This window comes from Chaetura pelagica, unplaced genomic scaffold (genome assembly GCF_000747805.2).
Source record: "Chaetura pelagica isolate M959 unplaced genomic scaffold, ChaPel_1.0 scaffold313, whole genome shotgun sequence".
Lineage (NCBI taxonomy): Eukaryota > Metazoa > Chordata > Aves > Apodiformes > Apodidae > Chaetura > Chaetura pelagica.
The window spans coordinates 110,079-136,648 of record NW_009952802.1 but is presented as its reverse complement, the minus strand read 5'-3'; the positions used below and the strand labels follow the sequence as shown (position 1 = coordinate 136,648).

General features: G+C 39.1%; 1 protein-coding gene across 1 annotated transcript in view; it reads left to right on the top strand.

Moving 5' to 3' along the window:
• Nucleotides 1–26,570, top strand: part of ADAMTS5 (ADAM metallopeptidase with thrombospondin type 1 motif, 5) — a 39,966-nt gene that overhangs the window by 2,538 nt on the left and 10,858 nt on the right. Inside the window, exons 2-4 of the mRNA XM_009994989.1 lie at nucleotides 8–83; nucleotides 11,050–11,182; nucleotides 24,515–24,682. Coding sequence (XP_009993291.1) covers nucleotides 8–83; nucleotides 11,050–11,182; nucleotides 24,515–24,682 — 377 coding nt within the window. The remainder of the gene's footprint in view (nucleotides 1–7; nucleotides 84–11,049; nucleotides 11,183–24,514; nucleotides 24,683–26,570) is intronic.

Here is a 26,570-nt window from a genome sequence, read left to right as displayed (position 1 = left end):
GCTGCAGGGGCCACCATCAGCACACCCGCCTCGACGATGACCACGAGGAGCACTACGACGCTGCCATCCTCTTCACCCGCGAGGTAGGCATCACCTGGACCGACGGCGACTTGGTGTCCCTCGAATGGTGTGTCATGGGGTGATGGGGCTGCCGTGAGGCCGCCCTGGCAGCTCTAGCCACGTTTCCCTGCTTTGTCTGACAGATGTCTCACGCCTCACACTTTCTGCCTTTCCATCCAGTTGCACTGCATCTCAGGGTCTGGCACCCAAGCACGCAGCTGCCAGGAGTGGAAGAGGGGTTGAAAACACAACAAGTTGTGTACCTATTTGTGTGTGCCCCCTCTCCTGCGAGGTCATCCCCACTGATGTACCACAGTACACAGTCATTTGTGCCAATGCGGTGCTGGGACTCCTGCCAGGGTGGAAGGGTGGTAATTTTCCCGACTGGGGTACTTGTCTGGGGTCGCCTGACTTATCTCTTCTTGAGAGATGATCTTGTTCCATCTTCCCCAGAGGGATGTTTCACACACAGCTCCTCTCTGCCTGGGAAGGTGGTCCAGACAAAGAGCTGATAGCGTTGCCTGGCCTAAATTAGTCCCCAAACAAACCTGCTAGTGAAAATGGTGGAAAACACCTTAAAAGTACACGCGACTTCCTCCTCGAATGTGCTGGGGTGCTATTTCCAGCGAGAACAGCTCCACCACACTGGAAGCTGCCAGTGCTTGTGGTTCAAGGGTAGGACGCAAATGCAAACCGCAGGTAAACAGAGCTGGAGAAGTTGAGTGAGTTGGGCTGCTGGTAAGGGGATGCAGTCTCTTTCTTATTCCCCCAAGTGAAAAATGGGTGTCCTGATCAGCTGTGGGTTGGATCTGGCCAGTCTTACCCATGCAGAGCTGTGACTTTCTCCCTGCCCGGCTGTTAATTAATTGCATTGCCAGAGGTCATTAAGGGACATTGCTCTAGTAGACATGTGGCTGAGTTTATGCAATGAAGTTCTTCTGTAAGAGTATCCCTTCAGCGGTTTGGGTTTGGTGTTTTCTTTTTTTCTCTTCCCCAAGTACGAAAAAAATAACTGCATGACTTTCCGTTCATTTCAGTTCTCCTGCTTTTCTACATCGTAGGAGCCTGCCAAAAAGGATGCTTTGGATAGTTTGTGGAAGGAGTTGCTCCAGAAGGGGGGGAAAAAAAAAGAGCCTGGCTTGCTTTTATAGCTGTAAATAGTTGAAACATTAGGTTCTGTGTCAGTCAGGCATCACTTGTACAGCAGGAGCTTTTTTTAGCAGTTTAAAGCCAATTTGCAAGCTTTCATTTTTTTATCATTATAATCTAAATGAAAGCAGGCTACCTAGGCTGGGGCAGAATGCTCTTGCTTTTTTTCCTATAAACTTCCTTTCTAATGGCTTATTAACTAAGCCTGGGCCAGAATCCATTACTTTTCACTAAAGAGTGTTTTTCTCTGCCAGTGTTCCCATTTATTTCCCTGGGATTTATTACAATTTAGAAACTCGTAGGGTAGCAGACTGTGAATCTTAACATCAATTATGAAGTTAATTTGGATTGAGATAGGATGTGAATTTAAGGTGCACTTGCTTTACAGATGTTTATCTGTAATTCTTTGCATGGATGCCCTCCTGCCAGAATAAGAGTGTGGTGCTAATCAGTAATCCACTTTCAAAGACTCCTGAGCTCTGCTTCTTCTATGTGTAGAGTTACTTCTTTCAGATGTAAGTAGTACCTAAACTAGACAAAATGTCACGGTTCCTGTGGTCTCCTTCCACTCTTAAGATGCAGATACTGCTTAGACTGTTACTTAGGCATGTAAATGCTTTCCAGAGGAAAGCACAGGCTTCTGTTTTCTTGGTTTACATTTTAACATGTTTAGCTATAGGATTAACTCCTCAGTGCAGTTCTGTGTAACTTAATCGGCTTTAATGATTTGCTGTGTGCACACACACATTGTTTGGCATTAAATTTCGGCATTTGACCCAGTAACAACAACACTAGTTTCTTGCTACAATGTGTTCATGATGGTCTTTGCAGGGAGCTACGTGTGCATCCACATGATTATTATATGCTTGCACGTGAAATCTCAACATGAAGCTATTTGCTTCTCTTGAAATATAAACATGAAAAGGGTTAAAGGATGAAAAAGCAGTAGAGATGTCTCCCAGAGAAAACAGCCCTGCTTTGAACTAAAGAGAGATTTTTTCCAGTTTAGCTTTTCAATGAGAGTGGCAGCAGTTGGCAGGAGGATCCAACTTTTACAACTATGTTTTGAATGTACGAAGACGTTGCTTAGCTACTAGACGCCAAGCCGTGGCTGCATGTTTTGATGGGCTCCGAATACCGTCATGCTAATTTTTGAACATCCAGATGTCTTATTCTAAATGGCTTGGGTTTTAGACATGGGATAAATGTGTGAGGGACATTCTCCGTCTTTGTTTATTAACTGAGGCCACCTTGAACTTTGTGTCCCTGCATCAACAGGACAATATTTGCAAATAATTTGTCAGCCACATACACTCAGCTGTATGTAACTGTTTATGTGTAGTTAAAATCTAAATTATATATGCCTGTTGCCATACAGGTCTCTAAAACAATTATTGTCTTCATTCTGGAGTGGCATTCATTTGGATGTTATTTTTGACACCAAAAGAGGCTCTCTGAAAAGACAGTAGTTTTACTCAAGTTCCTCATGAAGGAAGAATCCAGTCAGAATTCAAACACTGTCACTTCCTCCTCTTCTGGTGTCATAACTTGTTTAGAGATAAATTAGAAACTATTGATAGTCTAAGAGTGTGTTGGCAGTTCCTCCTTGTTATGAAACGAGTCATGGCAATTCAAAGTATCATCATCATCATTCATACTAGGAAGTAATTCCCATGCAAAAAGATTTTTAGAGGGAGATTTGCTGATTCTGGATTAAAATATCCACGTGCTTTTGATCATAATCTGTAAGGGCTTTTAAGAAATCGTGCTACAAAGCATAATGTCACCTGTGCAGGAGTTGTAAACACCTTCAATGAGCACAGACATTACCTGTCACTAAATGTTGCAGAAGCTGAGTTGGGTTCCACAGTGATAGCTTTAAATTCCCGAAATCTAATCAGGATAAATGTCTTTTCCGAGCTATCTCAATCTGTCATTTCGACCCATCGTTGCCAGTATCAAGCCTGACAGAGGTCTGACTTGTCAGAACCAAAAGGTGTTAATTTTCTAAGAAGTCCTGTGAGAGCTCTCATTGAGGCAATTTGGCCTTAACGACCCTGGAGATTACATGGGTTCCCTGCTGTTCGACTATGTCGTGGTTGAGTCCTTGACTGTGAATTTTTGGACTGCATACATCCTCCAAGCATCCTCCATGGAATATGGTGATGCGAGGATTTGATCATCTGGTGGCCAGGTGAGTCCTCTGCCCCATGGGGCAGTAGAGATGTGTCTCTGTGGCAGGAATAAGGAAGCACTTGTAAAGCTCTCTCCCCCTAGAGATTAGCTCACTTTGTTCTCGGTGTCAGTGAACAAAAAATGTAAAGTTTAGTCTGTTTAAGGCCTTGTTATTGTGAACAGTTCCTGGGAGCTGGAAACAGGCTATCTTCCGTCTTCAGGTTTTTATAGGTGCAACATAATACTTCCCAGATTAATTGTCACGGTAGAAAAACACAGTAGACAAGACTTGCAAACTGCACTGGAATTCAGACTATTCTTTTATGAGGTCCAGCCTGCTCAGCAATTATCCTCTAGTATTCATCCAGTCTGTTTCATAAGTGACCCTTAGTTAAATTTCAAGTGAACTATTGAATGCATTTGGACAACATCCAGTTCTCTTCCTTTCCTTTCCCCTCAATTCTGAATTATGTGAAAAGTAAAATAGATATTTCTCACAGTAGTTACAGGCAATGAGAGGAAGAAAAAATACTTTCCAAAGTGTTTGTTAGCATCATCTGTGATAATATCATCATGCCTGCCTCTAACAAAAAGGTATTACTAGAGCCAAAGGCCACTGTCCTGCCTTTTTCCACACAGTAACATGTATGTTTTGTGTGTGATTTAGTTTAACTGTCAATCTGACAGTTCTGATGAAATTTAGGAAGCTTGAGATGTATAGATGGCTGTATAGATAATAATTTCATTACATGGAGCACATGCTTTCTTTGACTCTAGTTTGTTTGTTGTTTTTTTAAATAAATATTATCATGTTCCCACAATTATTATCCTATATTACCTGCATATCTATATCCTATAGTGGTCAACAGAATATATTTCACTACTGTTTATTATTATTCCTCTGAAGAAATTACAGTGCAATGTGTCTACCAGTTTCATAGCATTTTCACCAATTTTGTTGCAAGTAGGGTGTTATTTGTGCAGGGAAGGTAGCATGATCTAATCTACAGAGACTGTATGGTTTCCCCACAGAGGAACTAGGGGTTAGGCAAGTTAAATAACGTATAACTGAAACTGTTTGCTCTTCTACCCATGTGGGAACCAAAAGCTTTGTGTGCATTTTGTCAATATTTTAAAATAATCCATCATTTGCATAATGGTGCTACATTTTCTTTATGTGCTTTAGGAAGAAAAGTTCTGGTAATATGTACATTTAGCGCATAAAAGCTTAACCCAATGCGCCCCTGTTTCTAATACTTCATTGCAGAATGTCCTTGGATGAGGAGAGCCTAAGGTCCCCATTCCATACAAGGGTAGAGTAAAAACATGCCTAAATATCCAGTCTGATGGTGAAATAGTTTCTGAGGCCAGCAAGTAGCATGCATGTGCTAAACTTAGCCCAACGGGACATCACCCATATATTGAGTTTTCTTGAATTTCACCTTACGTAGAATACAGGGTCTCCTATCTAGGATTAAAATGCCCAAAACTCAGGCCTGTATTTATCATAATAACCTGAAATGAAGACGACCTCAATTTTTAAGTGAAACTACTGGAGGAAAAGGTGTGATTTTTGTTTTGGTAGGCATGGCAGGTATCGCTATCACTGTTTCCTCAGAACAACTGAACCTCAGCCTTTTCTCTCAAAACATGGCCATGGGAGGACAAGGCAATATCCCAGTCCATCTGACAGGAGTCCTTCCTCACCTCACAGTAATAGTCAGGTCTTCTCCCTGGTGCCATAACCTGGACATCCCCATAAGCAAGATACGCTAGTGTCTCAGGAAGAGGACATTTCACAGCAGGCTTCCTCCCGGGCAGCATTCCACCATTTTGGCTTCCAAATTCTCTTTTTTTAAGTGTTATAGTATTGGTTGAGGGCTAAAAGAGACAATTTCCTAGAAACTTTGTTCACCCTTTAGCCCTTATTTTCAATACCTTTTGTGGTCTTAGTACTTGTGCTCCTTTTGACTTCCAGACATAATGTGTTCCTTGGATGATACCCTTAATACTTTCTTTTTGGTCAAACTGTATTTTCCTGCACACGTGACATTCTGCATTGCTGTAACATTAATAAATTTTGTCCACTTTGCAGAGCAGGGTATGGGAGCGTGGATGTGTGGGTCCCGAATATTGCCTGACCTCCCTTTACAGGGAGTCCCTCCCTTTACAGGCCTGTGGTGAGAACACAACTGCAGGAATTCGGAAAGTCATATATAATTTCTTCCTCTGCTTAAGGGGTTTTAGGTCTGTATCACCCACCTCCCAGGAGAGGTTCTTAACCAGTAGGTTGTAAGCTGCTCCAGGTGTTAAGGAAACTTTCCACCCCTCTGACCAAAGCTGTCACTGTTTAGCAAGTAATTCAAGATTCATATGGTGAGAATGAGAGAGGAATTGTGACCTGAAGCCACTGACTGGAGTGCATGGCTTACAGCAAGGCAGCCTGTGTTCCTAAAGCATGGAGAGAAGACTGTTTCTGTAATTTACCAAAGGACTGTTTGGTGTAAAATACAGAAGCAAGCTGAGGAATAGGGACCAGAAATTAAGTCCCTTCACCAAGCACGGCAAGTGCTAACTGCAGCCTAGGCTAGGGAAACCTTCAGCACATGTTCTGCAACAGGAGGAGCCCCAGCTCCCTGAGCACATAGACATGTGCAGACCTTCACTGCAGACCATAGACTGGTGTAGACCCTAGACCATAGGGTGATCTCCTAAGAAACATGTTTCTAAGTATCGTCATCCCTCAAAGGAATGTGAAGCTGGATCACCTGCATCTTGGGTGAAGGCTTTACCTACTGCAACATTGCAAAGAAACCAGAAGAGCAAGCTGTGCTTTTAAAGTGATATGCAGCTATTCCCAATGGAAAACCTAATCCTGTTGGTTCATGCACCTGATCTGAGAACATCTATAGCCTTCCCTTGGGAAACAAGGGTGGAGAAACATTAAGCATCTCAACCCCAATTAAATTTTAATATAAGCTAAATGCTAAGCTGGTCAGGACTGTAAAACTGTGGCACTTTGGGGCTCATAAGCCCTGTGAAGGTTAGATAACTCAAAGACCAGAGGGCATGTGAGACGTGTTCTCTCCTCACATTCCACCTAACTGTCTGCATTGGTGCTTAAATTCTGGTTTGGATGCAGTCCATAGGCTATGGCCTAATATCACTGAACAGTTTATTCTTGTTTTTAAACCTACAGCACAAATCAAAGAATTTCAGGTAAAATAAATTAACTGCTCCAGCAGGGAGCTACGACAGATATCTTTGTTCACAACAATGCCACGTATACATGGCAAACAGCCAGCTGCTCTTGATGTACGTAGGAATGCCAAGAAAACTTGGCCTTTAATAAGCTGTCTAATTAACTACTAGTCTTATGGTGTACAGCTCAGTTTTCCTAAGTTACTCCTTTGCCAAAGCTTAAGTCTTTACATCTATTGCCTCCTGTGCAGCAAATGCATTTTCTAGTCGTTCTTCTCTTTTGAAACTACTGTAATGCAGATCAAGGGCCAGACTCTGCATTTTTTCTTTAGAAATGCCAAGAAACACTTATTCTTTGAAACTTCTGCCACTATCTGTAGACAAGCAAATGTGTATACAGATCTGAGTAAGCAACTAACTTTTTTAATAGAACTCACACCCCAGGGTGAAATAATAATTGAAAACTGTAGAGTCCCCCCTTTCTTAATGCTTTAGCTGGAGTATGAAAAGTTGAGGAGATCCACACGGATTTCTTAGACTGCATCATTTCATCAGGACCTGCTTAACACCAAAAAAATTATTTTCAAGGGAAATAAAAGCTTTTCATGTACTCACAGAAACCTTTACTTCACAGAAGTCTCAGACTGCGTTCCAAGACTGCCAAGGAAAACTAAAAATATAGCTACTGATGCTGGTAACAATCCATGGCCAGTATACCTACAGGAGGTTTAAGTAAAAATAAATTTTGCCATAAAGATTTAAATCAGTGGAAGTATAAACAGGCATGTTTTTCAATAGCATTTGAAATCATCCTGTTGAGAAGGACCACATAGCTAGGGAATGATGAGTTGACCTGATAGCAACTTTTTCAGACTGTTTGTCTCAGAGATGCATCTTGACTGGCTTCAGTTACATATATAGTAAGTGATACTGTGAGAAGAAATATATAAAAGTTCAAACCATGCAGAGGCAAGAGAAATAACAAATAAATGAGACTAGGAGTTGAGAACATAATGGAGCTGAATCTTCTTTAATCTGCCTAGGTGATTATTGACAATGTCAGCGCTGGCATACAAAGTGTATCCTCATGCAGTCACTGAGGACTGAAGCCTCCAAGGAAAACCAGGAGGCTTTGCACATGCTCTCAGCCTAACATGTAGCCAATGCTTGCCCTGCGCTACCAGCAGATGGGCAACCCCTTGATGCCTCTCCCCAATAAAAGATTCATACAAAGAAGTTGATGTTGGGAAATATTTCCTGTCCCTGTTTCCAGCATCCTTCACAAGCCTCCTCCACCACTGCCCAGCTGGGGTTCCATAGGTGGCTGCAGACTTTGCTTGGACTGCGGGATAGGCAGCACAGGTATGGTCACAGCATTGGCTGAAGAGGACAGGCTCTTAGTGTATCACTGTCCACTGCTTTCTGAGCACATTGTAGGCACTCTTCACTCTTCTTTACAGGTATTGTTGGTCCCACACCATCTGAGGACAGCTGTTTTCCAGCTGTCCATGGGGTGTTGGAGGAGCTAGGTAACTTTACAGATAAGTAATTTCCAGAATCACTTATCTTCTACTGTGGATTGTAACTAGATAAACTTTAAGATCCTTTCCAACCCAAACCATTTTGTGATTTTCTAGGAATGACCCTTAACTAATAGAGCCCCTCAATAAATTAATTTTATTACACCTGAAGTTAAGGTGTTTCATAAAGAAAGCATAAAGCCTGCTTTGTTTTGTCTATACAATTGTTGATGCAGATGAGCACTGCCTTGAATGTTTAATGCCTTTTTGTAATTATACTTCTTGTGTCATCAAATCTAGAGAACCGTTGTGAGGTTGATTTTCTTCTTCTGGTATGGCTTCATAGCTGTATCCCTGACATAGTTGCTTCTTGTTTGTCAGTGGAAATAAATCATGCACTGGCATGACACATCTGTGTGCTGATATAATTGTGCCCATACTGGGAGTAGTGCTGATGTAAGTATCTATGTAATAATGACACCCAGATTCAAGAAAGACTAAACGACACAAAATGTGCATGCAAAGGCAGGGCCTGAATTAATGTGTTTTATATGGTTCTTGGCACTATCAGCCTGAGAGTAATTTAGACCTCTTCCAGTAAGCTGCTTTCTGTCTTACATGCTTTTTACTACTTGTGTAAGGATTTCAGTTCAACTGTTGGTGTGGATTCAGTTCAAATTGCACTAGTATCTTACTTCCTGTACCGCTTACACTCATTTATTTAGACCAATTCTATCACCCTGAAAAGGTATTTATATTGGTACTATGCACATAAAATTTTTCTGAGTTTTGTTACTCATGCTGCTGTAGGTAAATCACTTGCAGTTACATAGACTTTACTCTATGTAAAATGTACCCGTAGACTGAAAGGGCCAGATCCAGAAGTGCTACATAAAGGGCTAAATGGATATGAAACTAAGCAAAAGTAATAGGAGTTTAAGCATTGTGGCTTCCTTTTTGAATATGCCTGGGTTGATAGATTTTGTAGTAACATGACCTCGCTTATAGCCTCTTCCAACATTGGTCCAGAAATGCTGAATGTAATATGAACTTTAATTTCCTAAATAAAACTGGAAAAAAGTGCTTTTCATTCAAAGTATTTGAAAGTGGGCATCCTTACCCTATACCTTTCCATACAGAGCCAGAAGCAAAGTCTGGGGAGTTAATTGGATGGCAAGTTTGGGAGCCAGTGGGGTTAGAGGGAACGTTCTCTGCATGTTAACCGGACTGCTACAGAATGGATGTTCTTAAACCATGGATTGTATCTGTAAAAATCTGGGAATAGAAGCACTCCTGAGCTTTATTTCTTCTCTTCTTGTGAGACTGTTTTGTTCATTGGGACTGTGACATTGAAATCTTGACATTAAATAGCACCAAGAGTGCACTTACTGAAAAGCGTTCCCAGGCTTCTGGAAGCCAGAAGATCTGATCCTGAAATTCTTGCTCCATATATGTTATATTGCTATGTAATTTTAGCTTGAAAATATCCTTTTTTTCATCACGGGGAAAAAAAAAAAAAACAACCTTTTTTTTTTTAAGAGTTTCTCTGTCACAGTATCTGTGAACTCTGTGTTTTTCTTTGACTTCACTGCGTTTTGAATCCTGTGCATTGTCCAGATTGCCTAAATTTGAAACTATCATAATCGGTGAACACTGTTGACCTGGAGCCTCATACAGGATATCTGTTACTCAGATAAATTCTGAAAGACTTCATGAAAGGGAGTCTTTATAAAAGGAGATCTCAAGGGAAGAAGAGAGTCTTAAAAATGAAGGGGGAAAAGGTCCTCTTTGATCATTTTGATAGTAACATTCGATAATACTGTCATGCCTTGAAAATTATATTTTCATTCAACCACAATGAAATGTCTAGGAGTGTTCCAAATGGCATGGTGCCTAATTCTCCTTCTCAACCAAACAAGCATATGTAGCACATTCAAATTAGTAACCTTCCCTCTGCTTTGGTAGAAGCACTGAGAAGTTATTGCTTATGGTTAAAATACCATGTCCAACTAAAGCTACCTTCATCATTATCAGTATAATTATAATCCTGGAATCAAAAAAGAAAATTTAATGCTATCTGCATGTGTTTTGGAGACACTCCATATCCATAAGTAGGAAGCATGTGATCAGGCTGTTGCACTACTAAGACTAGGGTTTTTATGCTCTGTCATATGACTCTTTAAGCAATTTCTGAGCTTAAATGAGTGGTATATTGGGTAATATTAAATATTGTATTACTCAACAGGTGTGACATGAAAGTCATATAATAGAAGCATAGAATGGTTTGGGCTTGAAGCAACCTTAAAGATCCTCCAAACCCTCCTGCTTGGGCAGGTACACCTCCCAGTAGATCAGGTTGCTCAGAGCCCAATCCAACTTGCCTTTGAACACTTCAGGGATAGGGCTTCCACAGCTTCGCTGGGCAACCTCTGCCTGTGTCTCGCTACCCTCATTGTGAGGAATTTTCTCATAACATTTAATCTAAATTTCCCCTCTTCAGTATAAGACTTGCCTTTTATTAAAAAAGGGGATCTCTTGTTCAAAGACTGATCAGGAATCTGAAGCTTTCTTTCTGTGCCTCGGTTCTCCTTCTGTAGAGAGATACTTCTTCTGCTTCAATTGTCATTGAAGAAATGCTTCTACAACATGTACGTTGAGTACCTAACTCAGTGCAAGTTTGCACTTCTGTATGCATGGCAGAAATAAAGTTTTAATAACTAATTAATTACAGAATGTGTGCAGATCCACTTAAACTCAATTAAAATATTCCCAGTAATTTTATTGCGTTGACATCTTTAGATGAAAACTAATGCTGATGTTTCTATCCAGGTTCAGTGGTTTGCAGTGGGCTGATGATTTTTAACCTGTTGTTACCTATAGGTGTAAAATTTTGTTTTCATTTTGATTTATGTTTTGTTTTGTTTTGTTTTTCCTTCCTGGGCAGGATTTATGTGGGCATCATTCATGTGATACTCTGGGAATGGCAGACGTTGGGACCATATGCTCTCCCGAGCGCAGCTGTGCAGTGATTGAAGATGATGGCCTCCATGCAGCTTTTACAGTGGCTCACGAAATTGGTATGCAGTGCCTTTTCTGTTCACTTGCCAAATCAAACACTTGTAACAGCTGCATTAGTAACCAAAATACTTTGCAATTAATTCCAGATTTCCCCTGGTCCACATACTCACTTGGGGATTAAGGCTGTATACATATGCACTTCAGGGTTAACTAATAAGGGATCAGAAGGCAAGTGAAGGCACACAGTAGGTGTTTCCTTTCTGACAGTGTCGTTTCTAAGCAGTAGTTGAAGTGAAAATTTAAAGGCTGCTGCTACTGTCCACAGATGTCAATATGTGTCCCTTCTGAGAGAGCATTTGGCCCATCTACTGTAATTCACATGCATCTAGTGCATATACAGTGGAAAATAACTCACCTTTTTGAAGTACTTCTATGCTCTGCTGTTATGAAACTGATTCTTGGGACGATACATTACCTACAGAGAAGGCTTTTATGGAAAAAACAGAATTCTGATATTTTTCTGAGTTTATGGATATTTCACCTTTGTGGTAAAGTATGGTACTATGTGAAGCTTGAAGTAAGTGAAGTAGTATTTAGGTGATAAAAACTTGGTGAAAAAAATGTTTAACTTTGTTTCAGTTTCCACTTCAGTGGGCAGCAAGTTAATGTAAGGAGCCTTACATACACCCTTCAGAAGGATTTGAGATCAAATTAATGATAGAAGAAGGTTCATATTCTGGGACATTATGTCTGTCATTATACATTCCTTGAGAGAGACTGCTTCCATCTTGATTATTTTTAATTTACTAATGTTTTGTGAGCTGTGTGCTCTGGAAATATGTTCAATATGAGGACTATTCATTTTGATGAGTGAACAGCAATTTAAAAGTGGAGAACTTTTTTTTTTTTCTTAACATTCTTGGAAGGCAATAACAAGGAAAGGAGAACTTTCAGAGAGAGCCAATTTCTGAATTGCCTTGTACCTCATGCCAAACCAAAGTAAAGTTTGCTTTGGGAGTATCATTGCAGTGGTTCAGTTTTCAAGGAGCTAGCAGGTAGAGCCCAGGAGTTGTGTGCCTCATATATACCTGGCTCAGCAACCAGAGGTCACCAAGAAGGAAAAAGGAGTTGGTATGTTAGTGGCCTGACCCTTCAACGATTAGTGAACCTAACCCTACTGCTGTTAGGGTGCCACAAAGAAACAAAATCAGTAGTGGCTGGAGAGGGATCACGTTGCAAGAAAAAATAAAGTGTTGTGGGAAAATTAGTCCCCAAACCAGAAATTTTAATAAACAAGAATGTAATTACACAAGAAAAAGCTCTCTGAACTCACTATTTCAGAGCCTGTGGAGATACATACGGCAATATGTCAAATACAACTTCGCATCAGATGAGTTAAATGACATCCAGGTTGGATGCTGTAAAGTTAGTGACCCATCACTAACCTGGTCTAGAACTGGGACAAGTAGATAGATTGACAAACTTAGCCTGTCAGTCAAAGGCGAGTCTCTGAGAGAGACTGCTTTTATCTTTTTGCATCCAGAAGTGATGCTTACTGCTGAAGGTTAGTGGGCATTGGAGAGGTTGGGTGAGGGACCTTCTCGTGATGCCAATGTTTACATATCTGGTGTCTGAAGAGGTTAATAATGATTGTCAGCTACCATTTTATCAGCAATAAGTGTGTGTTTAGATAGTTAAGAATGAAAGAACATAGATCAGTAAAGATAGGGATGAACAGTAAATACATATATTATTACTATGAATTCCACACAAAGAAAATGTAAATACAAGTGAATTATTTTTAGGGACCAAGAAGCACATTTTTGAAAAAGAGCCATTTTCATACCTAGCCATTTACAGGAATCTGTAAGAGCTATAATTTTCAATGTAAAAAAAAAGTATTAATTGAAACTAGTAAATAAGTACTGCAATGGGCAAAGAACCTCTAGTTTGAGGTTGTTTAAAATAACATCTCTCTTTTTTTCTCTTCACCATAAAATTTTAAGAAAGGAGGAATGTCAACTCTCAAAATGATCTTTGTATGTGTGGCCTAAAGTGGGAGAAGTTGAGAAGAAAACAGCTAAAATTGCTTGAGTACTTACATTAAATTAAAGGTCAAAAAAAAGATGAAAAATAAAAATGTGGCATGGATACCCTCTAGTTAGGTACTTTGGGGAGAACCTTGCTTTATTTTATTTGGAGACAAGATTTCTGTCTACCACTCAGAAGTCTTAAAGTTCCCCCTGTCCTCTTGGTAGGGTGTAGGTCTTTACATTTGTAGCAACTTAGTTATTTGGAGGAATTCATCTGACAACCTAGGAGATGCCCTCCATAGCAGAGGGGATGCTACAGGTTCTAAGCCTAAGATGCTCCTTTCTGTCAGTAGGAAGTGCAAGGTGAGCTGCTAAGTGAATGAGAGTCATTGTCTGCAGTTTTTTTAATAAACCTGCTTCATGTGCATGTGTAGCAGACGCAGGGTCGTTAATATGGACTTGATCTGGAGAATAGTGGTGTGTCCTCACTTTGACTTCAAGGGTATCTGACTGCTCTTGTTTCCTCTCTGAAAGAACCAAGGGCATTTTTTAGGATCATATTCTTTCTCTGGAAGGCAACCAAGATGGAATTGCAGCTCAACCAAACAGGACAAAACACAGCCCAAGGGCTCAGGCTGGATACGTGCATAGGAAGCCAAAAAGCAGCCTGCGGCAGAATGAAGCCTGCTGCCTCTGTTGCCAAGGTTTCTACTACATTATGTGTTAGATGTTAATTTTATTTGTTTCAGATAAAACAGATGGATTTTGACCAATGGTTTATGAGGGGAAGAGTATGAATAGCATACCATAACAGACAAAATCTCTATAGAGCTGTAAACAAGCAAAGAAAACAGGTGCAGCCAAATTCCTAGTATCACTGATTAGCTGCAAGAAGAGATGGAGATCTGTATATAAAGATTGACAAGGTAGGACTTGAATGTTGTCCTACTTGTATGTAGGAAAAACAGGAATAATTTGTCTCTAATGTCAAATGCAGAAAATGAGGATAATACTCCTCAGATTAAAGGGACGCAGTTGTAGTAGCATAAATGTTATTTTTAAACCTGAGCCTGTCAAGATGTCCAGCCACTAATGGTAGATCCATATATGGCTATTTTATAGCAAGGGACGTGCTGCAATCAGTTTGGACATCAGTAGCTTTGCTATCATAAAAATAGTCTTCTGAAGGCTTGCCTGAAATCATCAGGTCATCTTCGTCTTGTGGCATATGGATGTCTTTTTTGACTTGAAGCAACTCTTTTGGCTATACCTCCATAGCTTTGCAGGGGTGGCTGAGCTAGCTTAAATATAGTATGTAGCTATTCTGCAAATCTTTGTTATCATCAGCCAATTGTCTGAAAAAAAAAAAAAAAAAAAAAAGTTTTCTTAGTCCATGCACTTCCCTTCTTCACAGAGGCATCTGGAGAAAAGGATTAAAAAACCTATGATTGCTCACAATCTCAACATTCTTTTAATGTTTTTCATAGGTCAGCACCAGCATTTCTTTTCTCTGTATACCCCTTATTAAAATAACCATCAGAAAAAAAAAAACAAAAAACCAACAACACTAGATTGGGTTGGAGATTTTGTTGCTTTTATAGTGTTGAATTATAAGCCAACCTGTGCATCCCGTGAAGATAAAAATGACCCAACATCACCAACAGACACAATCAATTGGAAGTTACATTTAACATCTCCTGCGATGGGGTATATCCAGTGCATGACAAATTCCTTGTTTAGTAGCCTGGTGTTGCATTTTGTGATGCAGTTGCTGTCAGAAGTTTCTGTTGACTTCGGCTTCTATGCTGGAGGCCCACATGCTTAGGTGCAGACAACCTACTGCCCTAAAGGGTTTCTCGTCTACAAAAACAAAATGAGAAGAGTTCAAGAGAAAATAAGTGAAGCTACTGCTCGTTTGATCAATAGACAACCCAGAATCACAAAGGAACTCAAGGAAAGCCAAGGATTTAACTTGTCTTTTGTGTCCTTAAATACAAATACATTCTGCCTGTAGTCTTTAAAGCAGGCAAAACTCCGGGTTAGTTCACTGAGAGTTACATGGATCTAATAACTTAAATTGTATATGTCTTTATTCTTTCTATCAATCTTGAAGAACTTTTTTTTTTTTTTTAACTATTTTTTAAGAGGAGATGCAAGGAAAGCACTGCATTTTTGCTTAGTGGTAATGTTCATTTGACCTTTTGCAAAGTTCCTATTTGCAACCACAGTGGTATGCTATTACTCCTTCTATCCTCCTGAGTAATATGGTTTACTGATGTTCTTTCCAAGTTTTTTATTTTTAAAATGTAACTTTAAAATTGCTACATGGAACTAATTAAACCTCTCCTTCATTAGTTCTCTTTTATCTTTTCCATGTGACTTTTGAGAAGGGCATAAAAGCAGTCTTCAAATATATTTTTTAAAATGTTGCGAAAATTTACGTAATAAATCTTCCTCCGTGTCCACCTGGGACAGCAAGGGGTAATGGCCTTAAATTGCAGCAAGGGAGATTTACTTTAAGCATTAGCCAAAATCATCTAACCAGAAGGACAGTGAAGGGCAAAAATGAATTGCTTGGGGAGGCTGTGAAATCTCCATTACTTGAGGTTCACAGGATCTGCTGGCTAAAACAGCTGTGGCTTGGGAGATGCTACTCCTACCCTAGGGCAGAGGAATGCACAAGATACCTTTTCAAGGTCTTCTTTCAGGCTCATTTTCTATGGTTATGTGAAGTTATCACAGCTTCTTCCACAGCTATACTGTATAACACCTAAAATCAAGGGAAAGTACAGAAACTAACACTAGAAAATAACATAATGAACACCAAATCTTTTTCAGCAACCCATCATTCTCTGGCATCTGCCATCACTGAGGACAAAAATATCACAAGTGCTGCTAGCAAAGTATTAGCATAATTTTATATAAAGAAGCCATTTTAGAAGTGAGGTATCATTCCTGGATTCCCTACTCAGTTCACTGAAATACATCAAAATACCACTGCTGAATTCTAAGTAGATTGAAAGTATTTCTTCAGAGCCTGAGCCTATATTTGAGTTGTAGGCCTCTGTAGAAAGAGGACCCTGTCTACTATGTCTAAGCTATGTAGCCTTTATAGCAAACTGTATGATTCTGACCCTTCTTCAGAATAAACTGAAACCAAGGACAATGTGTATGACATTTAAATTATTGTCCTGCTTTAGATTTACACAGAAGAGTGAAAAAATAATCTCATTCCATATTTTACCATGTGCTCATTTTGTATACGCTCAAAGTAGATAATGCAGTCATCTTTTCCACTGCTGAACATGTAGGCCTTTGATTTCAAGGCTGTCAAGATAAAGCAGATAAAGACAACCTTCAGACTTGACAGGTACAAATCTTTTGTAGCCTTTCATTTCAAGGGGGATACATTGCTAAGGGCACAGATTCATATAGGCACGTTAAAAATGGTGAATGTTGTCTGACTTTCGTATTATGTTTCCTTAATGACAGGTGAACTTTAGGCAAGTAACCAGGTAATCATAATTAGGCAGATTTGCTTTCTTAAAACAACAAAAAAGAGAGAGTATACTCATCCTAGTCTTCTCTGATGACATAAATCAGGAAAATTGCTTGATTCCTTCTCTTTGAAGCTTCTTCAAGGCTCTGCCTAAGCTTCTGCTTGCAAAAGCTTTTGAATTGAACCCTCATGAACATATCCCCTTTAGTTAAGAGGAAAGATGGATGGTCAAAACTAAGCCTTCACAAGAGGTGAAGAGTGAGGCAGAAAATCGAACTGGTGCTTCACAGCACAAAAATTAGCTTTACAGCAGGTTGCTAGTTAAAATTTTGAGTAAAATTCTTGGCTTGCCGAACAATATTTTGATAAGTTATAACGTTATATGTAATTTATGAATGTTCAACACATGATGCTTAAAGCAAACCTTTTTTAGTGAAGGTGAGACACTTTGTATGAAAAGTGGAGAGATGCAAGGGGGAAATTGATATGATGTAGAAAAACTGAATCCTCAGGTTCTCAATATGCTTAACTTTTCTTTATCTACCATGTACTTTTTAGCGTGGGTAGATTGGGGATCTTTGTGTTCTCAGTGTCTGTGGAGTGATTCTGACAGAGCTGAGGAGATGGAGAGCCAAGTTCTCAACCAGAGACTTCAGGAAGTTACTCGGACACATCACTAACATTGCCTGAGTTTTCAGAGGTTTTCTGGAGTTGTGCTGGTCTTTGCATACATGTAACCTCATAAAGAACGAAACTGGGTTTTGCCTGATATTTCAGAACACTTTTGGCAGTGGACTTGGGAATCTTAGGTTTACAGTTGAACTCAGTGATCTTAAGGGTCTTTTCCAATCTGAATGATTCTATGATTTTAAAAGAAGTCTATTTCAGCTGTGTGTGTCTGAACCCCCAGTCTCCCAGATTGCAGGGGAAAATAAGGATTATTTTCTTCATGGCAGGTAAATACTACTGATTATGTAGTTCTTGTGTGGAAGGTACTTCAAGTAGAGAGAGGAAGGCAGAACTACCCAGTAAACAGCAGGCAATGCACTTTTTTGCAGTCTTGCACTATACTCTCCCAGACTTCCTTCATTTACCATCAGCTGCCATGAATTACATTCTTTGTGAGTTAATCTGAGTTGGACAGATGTCGAATGGGTGTCACCATGTCCCAATTTTCATTAAAATTAATATTTATCTTCTACATGCCCCATTAATTAGGATAGCAGATGTAGTGTTGACCTCCAAGACCACATCTTTTTAATGATTAGTTGAGTCTATGTGGACATAGTGGTTTCTGATTGCCTAGTCCACATTGCTTGGACAGAATCTTGCCTGCAGATTGTCTGTCTGATGGGGGTGATGTATCTCTGATCTCCCACAGAAGTCTGTTACAACAAGCCATTTCAGCAGAAGTTTGTTTTGTGTAAAGTCTACAGGATGGGTGTATGAATGTCTGATTGTGGCTTTTTTTTTTTTTATGTCTGCTCCTGAAAAGAAGCTGCACTTCAGACTATTGTTTCATTCAGTCTAAAGAACTCTTTTAGGCCAGAAATATTAAAAACTGCCTCTGGGCAGGAGATGTAAAAAAAAGAGTGACTTATTTTCTTTCATAAGTGATGGATAGCAGTCAAAGAAAAGAAAATTGGAAGGAAAGTTCAACTATGAAGAAAGGAATAGCCAGATTAAACTTCTGTGTGTGTTTTTTGTAAGCTTGTATAATTCAAAACACTTCTGTTATACAAAAAAACAACTTTACAAATCATTATTGCTTAGGTCCATAATTTTTAATGCAAAATTCCCATGACTTCAAGAGGATTTCTGAGTGATACCAGTATGCAGTTCTTAATGAGGAGCCAAGTACTCACACAAGTTAGAAAAACAGTACATGCAGAAGGAAATGGTTTTATTTTAACAGACTTACCGCAAGCAATCCTTTTTTAGTGAAGGAGAGAGTGAGAGGTTCGTGCAGAAGTATGGGCTGGTGATTACACCAAGGAATGTTGAGCCAGGAGCTTCCTGACTCCTGATCCTGTGAGAGCCGGTGACTCACTAGCTAACCTTGGGCAAATCACTTGACCTTCTTTTGTACTTCAGTCATCCCCACTGAAAATTACGTGAAAGGCATGACCTCACTGAAAAACGCATGCTTCATTGGAGCTGAACTTTTCTAAGAAAACAAATTACAATGCCTGCAGCATTTTTTAGCATGCTGTGTCACTTTGCATATGTCCTGTGATAAAATTCAGTGCAAGAGCTGTACTTTGACAGGCTGTTCAGTTCAAGCACTAGAGAATCATAGAATCATGGGATGCTAGGTCTGTGTATGTCCATAATCAAGATTGTGTTGGTTTTTTTTCAGAAAAAAAAACTTTCACCATTTGTGTTTTAGGAAAAGCTAGGTTTTACTTGCTGTACATTAAGGGTGCTTTTTGTTTTCTTTATTCTTACACTTGAAATACCAGTGGGGGAAAAAAACATTATATTTGAGCTTTTTTTTTTTTTTCATACTGTTAACACAGAGAACCTCTACAAATAGTCTGACAATGTGTTTTAAGAAAATTCAGAAATATCCAAACTTCTCTTTTGCTTTCCAGCATTCGTAGGAAGAAAATAGTTGCAGTGCAATGTGCTTCACTACACATCCAGCATAGCTCTCATGCACTCCTGATTTACCTGCAGAGCAATTTGTCTCCTGATATTTAGAGAAGATGGAAGCTTTAGCTGACTTGTCATAATTGCTTTGGAATATTGCCACCTTATTTTAAGGAATATGCACCTGATTCTGTAGGAATTGTTTTTGCACCTGTTGGGGGTATTATTTCCTGTTGTGCTGTAAAGCAGGCGTTGGCCTTCAGTAGTTGTTGGGATAGGAGAGCTGGTGCAGTGCAAATTGCACTACCAGGAATCCAGGCAGCACAGGTGAACTGGGATACAGGGGCTGATGACTGCTGATGACTTTTTAATTTCTTGCTTCAAGGTCTACACAGACTGAGCTGTGCCAAGAGTCCCTTGCAGACAATGTTACTGAATATACATACATTCCATCTGCAGGTTGCTTTCATATTGCTTTCAACAGTTTACTGATGTAGTCACACTTTGTCTCACCTCAAGAAGAGAAGGAACACAGCGAGGAAGGGCTGTTGGTCAATTTAGCTGGTTGGTCTTTTTGGCATTTGGGAAGGAGCCACTTTAGAAGAAGGCTAGCTCCTTTCACTTGACGAGGGTAAACCCTGCCTCCTCACCATCTGTTTCTTTTACCATTTTGTGCATTCCTACAGCATAACTTAACTAAACACCATCCTGCTGGTAAAATTATATTATGTCATTTTCACTCAGTAGGAACTGTCAACACCAGTAAGATGCTTCATTAAGTAGAAAACATCAGATGATCTACTAACCCATTCTTAATCAGTCATCATTTGACACAGCTGCTGGGAGCCTTTTTTTCTCTCTCTTTTTTCAATAGCCTGGTTTGAAGTTCATAGCAGTTCAAAACATTGTGGTGCTAAAATTGGCATAGTTTTTTAAAGCCTTAATTTTAAGATTTGTGTTAATTAAGTCTTTGCTTTTGCCCAAAGCTTTCTCTGGCATTATGTAGGGATCACCTGCCATTTTTTCATGTTGCATCTTACAAAAGGAAGCACCTTACCAGTAAATGCTAGAAACCACCCTAATGTCCTGTGTGTGGTACTACCAGCATGTTCATGGATGCAAGAGGTGAGAGAGAGACTTCTCAAATAGGAAGCGAAGTGTATCTTCCTTAGTTCTTGGAGAGAAAAGGATGAAGGGCGCAGGTGTAGAAATACTTTGTTGTTCTCATTTCTCTAGGCAGTATTTCAAGATTATGAATCACTGTGATACTTTCAATTTTGATTACTTCTAATAGAAAGCAAAAACAGTTTTAAAAGTCATTGGAAGTTTGTCATATATTTTCATCTGTTTTAAGTTTGATCAGGATGCCTTAAAACAAAAAGTTAGGATGGAGAGAAATTTAGGTTGTGATAAGGATTAAGAATTTTAGCTTCATAAAATTCTTTGAAAGTTGCATTTGCATTGTTTGTAATCATACATGGAAAACTAACTGGCAAATCAGTATGGAGAGATAGAATTAATATATTTAATACTGTGAACAGATATTACCATCACTAATATCACTGACAGCTAATTTAGAAACTTAAATACTGACAGTGGAAATTGTGTTTTTTTTAAATTATTCACTACCTAACTGCTTCCTTCCTTGTCATATTTTTTCTACTTTTTAAAATTATTTTTTTTAAAGTGAGAGTCTCCCAAATACTTTGAAAAGCTTCTTCTCAGAAAGCTTAAGTATGCCAAGTAAGTGACTAGTTCTTGTTGTGCATGAGAACAATGGCTTGATTTAATATGACAAAGTAGACACCGTTAATGAGGTGTGTCCTCAGTTGACCCCATTTATCATTGTAAAGTATAGAAGTTATGATGCACTCTAATCAAAGGTAAAGCCAGTAGCTTGACACTTTCCAGAAGATGACCCTGTTTCAGTTTTCTGTGCTTTTGCCAAAGTATTTGGGATGAAATGTTCTGTGCTGAGTAGTTGCCTGAGAAGCATTTAATTTTATTTATTTACACTGAACTACTCCACAGAAACTGTCCGGACATTTCTGAGAGACTAATTTGCAATCATTTTATGGAAAAATTTGCAGCTTCTCTGCTAAAAGTGAAGAACTTGGAATTTGGCTGCAAGCTGTCTCATATCTGAAGGATAATTTTTTGTGCATATGGAGGAGGAGATAGGCAGAACGACAACTTCAGACCACAACTCAGCAGCTACGTCCTCTGCAGAGTCAGCACATGTTTGAGAGTAGAGAGGGAAATAAATGATACCATCTTTAGGTAGGGAAGCCAGGAGCAAGCTAAAGCACTGTAAACTCCCTGGCCTGCTCCAGGGGAGTTTGCATTGCCCAGCTGTAGAATTTCCTAGTTTGATGTGGTGCAACCACATTTCTCTGACAGTAGATAGTCTACATGGAGGTTGCTTACAAATTGTACTGCAGGAGAAGTGGGGGCTGAAAAACAGAAATACTTAAGAAAATAAAGAAAAGATGAAAGGTTTTTCTGAAGCCAGGTCTGATGAAGCTAGTACAAGGAACTTACACACACAAGCACTGTGTGAAAAGTCTTTTAGTCATAGGGAGCAGAGTAAACCAGAGATGTCCAAGTTGCACATTCAGAAACAGTGTTAACAGTGTTAACAGAAACTGTACATATCAGCACTGTGTTACATCTTTTGTTCTGTGCTCATGTGCGATGTCTGCCACATAAGATGAACAAAGTTACAATGAGTGAAATGTGGTTATGGAAGGGATTCCTGTAGAGAGTGATGTTGTATCTTAAATGGGTAGAGTGTTGCAGAGCGGTATCAGAGGTTGTGGAGGTTAAGAAATTTGCATTCTGCTTGACAAGATGGAATCCTTTACATCACAGAGTTTTTGGATAGTTCTGAATAGTGCTATAAAATGTTGAGCTTTCAAAAAAAAAAAACAACTTAAGTTCTCAAATTGCTGGTTTGCACCCAACTATTATTCATATCCTACAGTGAACACGCATTGTGTGCCATGTGATGTTATTCAGCCAAACTTTCTGAACAAACCTCCAGCTTTTGTTATTCACCCAGAGCTGTTTAATGCCTCAGAAATTAAACTCCTTCTCCACTGACAGAACTGCATTACCTTATTTCTCAAACATGCTGCAGTGAATTAATTTCTTGCAGTTTTATAACTATGAGAAGTCTTGGGATGTTAAATACAAAAGCATTCTTCCTGCAACCTTTAAGCAGACAAGTTGCCTTAGAGAGGTTGCTAGAGTGAGACTTAAGTCAACCAGTATGGTGTTTTCTTGTTTGCTGAGGTAATTTTTTGCAAGTATTTCTGTATAATTGATAGGTAATGTATGCATATTCAAGTGCACAGATTCAAGTAAAGTACAGGAAACTGTCTGAAACTCCTGAACAGCTCTGCAAAGCAGTGTGTGGGTGGTTCTTATTTAAATGGGGAGCCACAACGTATGTTCAAGTGTATGTCAACAAAAGCTAGAGGATAGGGCTATAGCCCTCTCTAGTAAATGTTTGCTTAAGTTAGCAGAACACTGGTGAAACATGCTACAAGGAGTTATTTAACATCAGCAGAAAATGTTGCTAGTCATATTGCTACTAGGCATGTGTTGAGGTTCATTAACCTGTCAATTCTGCTCATAGTTCTCAGACAGGAGGTGTGACCTGGTGCCACTCCGTGCATTAGCACAAATACAAGCATAGTGATAACATTGGATAGAGTGGAAGCCAAAAATAACACCATTTTTATGTTTCCTGAAGACTCCCCTATCTGGTGTCTAAGACTTTGGCAGGGTCAGAGGGAGTCCTCACTGGCACAGTAGCTGGTGATTCATTAAATGCTTAGCCTGAAACACTTCCACAGAATTTGTTCCATAGGCTAGAAGTGATGCACTGATTATTTGGTTACTCTGTCAGAGAAATGTGTCTGTTTGAAATCATAATCTTAGTAGGTAATTTTTTTTTCTCAACACCAACATTTGGCTTAAACAAAACAAAGATGTTGTCATCTTTTCAGAGTAGGTATTTATATAGTGCTATATCAGATTAAAACTTGACTGTACCTCCTGTTATTCAGGTGTCTCAGTGCAGAATAAAATTAGCATTATCTGCCCCATAGATAATAAGTATTACCAAAGGAAGGTGGTTTAACCTGGCAGAAAAAAAAAAAAAAACAAAAAAAAAAACAACCAAATCTTGTATATAAAACACATCAGTAATTAGACATGCCTTCTGTATGAAAGTCTGACTCACTGTGTTTTTGCAGCAATGTACATCTGATAAAGCATTGCAGTAACAATTAGCAGCAATAGTAACAGGGAAGAAGTTCTCTCATCAGTGTTAACCCCATTTCCTTGAATAAATTCTTACTAACATTTGTAATACTACACAACCTATTATTCAAACAGTAGCTGTAGTGCATGATGTTGGTAAATGTGGGGAAGAAAGAAAGAAATGCCTTCTCTGTTCTCCTTTCCATCTCCCCTTCAGTGGGGACTGAATAACTGCAGAAGACAGATTGGTTGTTCTCAGTCATCACAGGTACAACTTGAAGTGACAGACCAAGTTCCTCTTGTCGCTTTTTCTGTAGCTCCATCCTCAGCAACACAGAGAGTAAGGCTGCCAGATGATACCTAGACTTCTTCACAAGGCAGAAACCCTTATTTCTGATATCATGCAGCCTTAACACAGACTCCTGGTCAGACAGCTCAGCAGTGAGTGCTGCCTCCATGTCTTTCCTCTTGGCATCCACAAAACAAGACTCTCTACATAGCAGAAACTTTGAAAACATTATTCATATTTTTTGATCCTTCAGCAAGGAGTGTATTTTAGGAATTTACATACAGTTAGCTTGTAAAATGCTAGCACTTTTGTCAATTTAGAAAGATGTCATTCTTTAGAAAGAACTTCCTAGGCAGTTGCAAAGCATCTTTACAGAGTATTAGTCTTTCGTGCTGAAGATGGTTTAAAAAACAGTAAGAAATAAATTTTTTACTAATAAAAATGAGTAGAGTTCCCTTTAGTTTTTATCAGGTTTCAGTAGGCACAGTTCGATGACACATCAGCCGATGGCATTACTTCCTTGCTATATGTAAGGGTGTAAACTGTCACAGGTTTTTTGTCTTCAAGTAGAGATACCACGTTTCAAGTGGCTGCTGTTCAAAGTTTGAGAATGAATTATACAATTCATTTTCCCTTGACTGTGAGTTCTAGCTGGTAAACCCTGTTATGGGTAGTCATAACATTTTATTGATTTGTTTCATTTCTGTAGGGCACTTGCTTGGGCTTTCCCATGACGACTCCAAATTTTGTGAGGAGAGCTTTGGCTCCATGGAAGATAAGCGGTTGATGTCCTCCATTCTGACTAGCATTGATGCTTCAAAACCCTGGTCCAAATGTACTTCAGCAACTATAACAGAATTTTTCGATGATGGTCATGGTATGTATTATCACACCTTGTCTTAGCTCCATGTTAGTTTTTACTGTGATCTCTTTTTGCAATAAGAACATTTTCTACCAGTTTGTTCATTCCTTGCTTATCTTTGGGACTATTTTGGAGTTGCTTGCAAAACAAGGCAAAGGTCTGAAAGGCTGACGGCGTCTCCTCCTCCCTTTGCATGGTTCAAATACAAGGAAAAGAAACAGCTGACGGAGTGTGTGTGTTGGCAATAATTTGATTTGAAACATGGAGAGGTTGTTTTTAAAAGTATTAAATTAGTCCTCTCTTCCCAAATGCCACAGGTATGAGCTGAGAGGATACTATAAAGAGAGGACATAAGGAAATAGCTTTTTCCTCACAGAAATGAAAATGGGTGATATCATTTATTTAGCATTAGAATACACATATGAGCAGATTGTATCTGTTCTTTTCACCATTAATGAAATCTATTATATTTATAATGCCATTATATTTATAAAATTTATAATGTAATTGTATTTATTATGTTTCTGGAGAGGGGCTGTAAGCAAGAATTAAGACTCCTCTGTGCTGTATGTGATAAAAGATTACTTCTGCCCCAGGAGTTTACCTTCCAAGTCATGTAACTAATATTTGTTAACTATGTCATTTACCCTTTAGAGAATAATTCCAAAACTTTCATTTTCCAAAAGCAGTAATAAAAAAGCATAGTCTTGAATACTTAATGAATTTTAAAGTCTTCATTGTGCTCCCAAAGCAACGGCAATTCTTAAACAAACCAGTCAAATTCCAAAAAGCTGAGATAAAAATGACATAATTGAGTGAATGGATCAAGTTGTTATGGTAACTGTAATGCTTATGGATAGAAAGTATGGTATGTCTGCTGAATATAAAGCTTTTTTTGCTTTTAAGTATTTTGTCAGCTAATTTAAGTGCTCTCTGAAATAATTTATCCTGTTTCCCTCTATTGGAGAATTACTTCATTTTTTGTCTCAATTTTATTAGATCCATTAATCTGTACTGTCCTGTTTTATAGTACATACTGCCTTGGCATTGACTTTGTATTACGAAGTTAGTTTCCACATATGAAGAGAACTTTTCCTTTTTCAGTTTAGCTGCTGAAGTACAATGCACTGGGGTACACTGAGGTTAAAAAAAAAAGTGACGTCCTCACCGTCCACGAATAACCCCTTAGAGAGTGCAGGGAACTCTGAACTGCATTTTCTGTTCTGGTCCGCTCCTCCTGTAGGCAAGTAGAAAGGTTGTTCTCATTTTTTCCCTTTTTTTTGTAACCTGCTAGCTACTTTCTCCAACAATAAAGCAATCAAAGAGAGCATTTCTCTCACCCACATCACCTTCAGCTTGTTTTCACCTGGGAGGATACTTGAAATTTGGACCCTTATCCATGAACTGGACCCAGTCTCAGTGTGGAAATCAGGAGGGGCTGTAACAATCAGTCCTATAGGTCTAAGAATAAACTCTGCCAGGTGTTTGGGTTTTTTTCCAGTAAAAGTAGGCAGGAGCTTCAGGTCCTTCAGAGTTGCATTATAGTCTCCTTGTTCAACATTAGTGCTGTTTTCCAGTGCACTAAGTTTGGCAGTCCTCAGCTGCTGACCCTCTTCACAAAGTCATGGATTCTTTGTTGCATGTAAAGGGCTTAGTAGATGCATGGGTTAGGGTACACTGCCCTTTCTAACACTCAGGAGTAGTTATCGCTCAGGCATGTAGTCTACAAGAGTTATTTATGTGATAACAAAGAAAATTTTAACCTCTCCTCATAGAGGTCCATAGTTCTCTGGGAATTTATTTTATTACTGATGCTATTGGTGTGATTTAAAATATACAATGTTTAGGAAATCTTTACTTGATAGATCAGGCCTTCAGAGACCTTTTCTAAGTAACAGTCTTG